General features: G+C 57.0%; 1 protein-coding gene across 1 annotated transcript; it reads right to left on the bottom strand.

Moving 5' to 3' along the window:
• Positions 1-56: 56 nt before the first annotated feature.
• On the bottom strand, positions 57-1882 carry PTSG_07210 (uncharacterized protein). The gene is made up of 3 exons (XM_004992574.1): positions 1829-1882; positions 1116-1200; positions 57-864 (listed from the first exon to the last, which is right to left on the bottom strand). The coding sequence occupies exons 1-3, from the start codon at positions 1855-1857 to the stop codon at positions 451-453; spliced, it is 528 nt and encodes a 175-aa protein (XP_004992631.1). The 5' UTR covers positions 1858-1882; the 3' UTR covers positions 57-450.
• Between the last annotated feature and the right edge of the window lie 1148 nt (positions 1883-3030).

Consider the following 3030-nt stretch of genomic DNA (forward strand, 5'->3'; position numbering starts at 1 on the left):
ACACACACACACACACACACACACACACACACACGCACACACACGCACAAGCTCACCTGTGGGCATGGAGAGTGAGGGGAAGCGCCTCTGCTGTTCGCAGGAGATGCATGATGTCACACGGGCCGTCGAGTTGTGTCGTGCTCACTTTCCAGCACATCGCCTTCGCTCTTCTTATCCTCGTCATCATCGCCATTTGCATCGTCGTCGTTGGTGCTGGTGGTGTCTTTGCTGTGCTTGTTGCCCCTGACCTTGTTGCCCTTTGTCTTGCCCTTGTTGTTCTTCTTCCCTGTCTTCTTGGAGTCCTTCTTATCATCCTCACCATCCTCATCTCCATCCTCATCATCCTCATCCTCTTCCTGCTCTGCCTCCTTGCGTGCCTTGCTCCGCGCCTTTTCCGCCTTTGTGTGCGACAGCGCCACCGCCTCCTTCTCCAGCAGCTCCCGCGACTCCTCAACCGTCAGCCATCGCGGCTGCTCGTACATGCACACAATGTCCAGCGCAACCGCCCGCTGGCCGCTCACGGAACCGCAGAGCTACTCGTGCCGTGCCAACTTCTCGGCGTGGCACCTGTGATTGTGTGTGTGTGTGTGTGATTGTGTGTGTGTGTGTGTGTTGCGTGGCGCTAAACATGCACGTGCCTGTTGCATAACTGGGGGAGGGGGAGACGAAACATGCACGTGCCTGTTGCATAACTGGGGGAGGGGGAGACGAAACATGCACGTGCCTGTTGCATAACTGGGGGAGGGGGAGACGAAACATGCACGTGCCTGTTGCATAACTGGGGGAGGGGGAGACGAAACATGCACGTGCCTGTTGCATAACTGGGGGAGGGGGAGACGAAACATGCACGTGCCTGTTGCATAACTGGGGGAGGGGGAGACGAAACATGGGGGAGGGGGAGACGAAACACGCACGTGCTTGTTGCATAACTGGTGGGGGGGGGAGACGAAACACGCACGTGCTTGTTGCATAACTGGGGGGGGGAGACGAAGACGAAACACTCACGTGCCTGTTGCATAACTGGGGCTGGGAGACGAAACACACATACAATTGCAGACACACGTGCGTGTGCGAACGATCGCACAGACTGCAACACAACAAACACACTCACTCACCTGTGCCACATTCATTTTCCCGCTCGTCTGCGCCTGCGTGTAAGTGAGGATGACGCCGTCGTCATTGTGCACCTGTATTGTGCACCTGTGTGTGTGTGTGCGTGTGCGTGTGTGTGTGTGTGTGTGTGTGTGTGTGTGTGTGTGAGAGAGAGAGAGTGTGTGTGTGTGTGTGTGAGTGAGGATGACGCCAGGCATGGTTGTGCACCTGCGTGTGTGTGTGAGCGTGCGTGTGCGTGGTGTGAGTGTGTGAAAGAGCGCATGAGCACCGCCCGCACATCTGTACGCTGACAGCATCATGCATCCTCGACTCACCATCTTCCTCTCTCCTTCTCTCGCTTCCCCCCCCCGTCACCCTCTCCTCAGCTATCTCCAGCAGCGCCCGGTTTCTTCTTCCGCACTCGCCTCCCCCCTCCCCGCCTCACCCAAGCATCAACAAAAGGTACGCCTTTGCCCAATATCCCAATATCCATCCATGTCCTCTTCCCCCTCCCCTTCCTGTAACAGCATACCTTGCAGATGTTTGCTGTTCGTTGGCACCCCATCGGTGTTCTGCGGCCATCGTATTTTGTGACGGCACGGGGCCTTGTCTCCATCTCCCGTCTCCCGTCTCCCGTCTCCCTTCTCCCCTCTCCCATCTCCCATCTCCCCTCTCTCCTCGCCCTTGTCCCACCTCCCCTCTCCCCTTGCCCATCTCCAATCTTGTTTTCGCTTACCCGTTGCGCCGCGCGGCTGCGTTCATCATCGTTGTCCTCACGAAATTGTGCTCGCTTCTCCATTTTTGCTGACTCAGCAGTTTTACGCCTGGGTCTGGGTAGCTTGCGCACGTGTTTTCGCGTGTGCTTGCGTTGTTGCCTGTGTGTGTGTGAGCGACCAGGACTGATCAACCTGGTACGCCCCGTGGTACAGACAGTGAACCTTGAAAGGTTCACTGGCCAACGCGTGGCCATTGACATTGACATATCATCCTTTGCCTATAAGGGTAAGGGGTTTGCCTGCTTGGTTGCTCTGCCTGCTTGGTTGCTCTGCCTGCTTGATTGCGTCGCCCTCCTGGATCGCCCTCAAACATGATCTCGAACACCCTTCCCTTCCCTTCCTCCTTTCTATCTACTCACATCGATGCACTTGACAGGATGCTATTCCAGGTCCTTGGAACTGCTGCGCAACGCCGAGGACGTACGTCCTTACAGGTACGACACACACCATCACCCCACGCCTGTACATGCATGCCAGCCCTGCCACATTGTGCTGCCTGCTGCCTGCTGCTTCCGTGCTTCTACTACTCACTCTGTGACATGCGTGTCAACGCTGCAGATTTGTCTTCAAGAGGCTCGCCCTCCTGACGACAGCCGGAATCACACCTGTCGTGGTGTTTGATGGCGCTCCCCTCGCCGCCAAAGCAGAGGAAAACGCGCGCCGTCAGCGCCAACGAAAGTAAGAACACCTGCCTGTGATTGCTCAAGAGCAGAGCTGCAACCGCCCTGCAGCCAACGCTTGTCATGCTCACGCACCGTTCTTTGTCATGGATTGTGGATGTTACAGGGCCGCGAGAGAGGAGGCGCTCAAGCTCCGCAAGCAAGGAAAAGTCCACGAAGCAAGAAAGGCCAGCAGAAGGGCATTGCACGTCAGCCGTGACATGCAACGCACCCTCATGGCCATGCTGGATCGCCTCAACATTGGTGCATGTGATCGCTTGATTTGCCCTCCTGTACATGCATGTGATCGCTTGATTTGCCCTGCTGTGCGTGCACGTGTGTGTGCGCGCGCTGGCAGTGACACTTGACCATCTTTGTGAGCCCTCTGTGCCCCTTCCTCCGTCCCGCCCCCATCTTGTGTCCGAGTGGCTTGCACGGAGACCGTTCTTCCTCACGAACCCGCTGTGCTTGTTTGTGCTTGGTCTCACAGAGTACGTGGTGGC

The sequence above is a fragment of the Salpingoeca rosetta genome (assembly GCF_000188695.1).
Source record: "Salpingoeca rosetta unplaced genomic scaffold supercont1.16, whole genome shotgun sequence".
Classification (NCBI taxonomy): Eukaryota; class Choanoflagellata; order Craspedida; family Salpingoecidae; genus Salpingoeca; species Salpingoeca rosetta.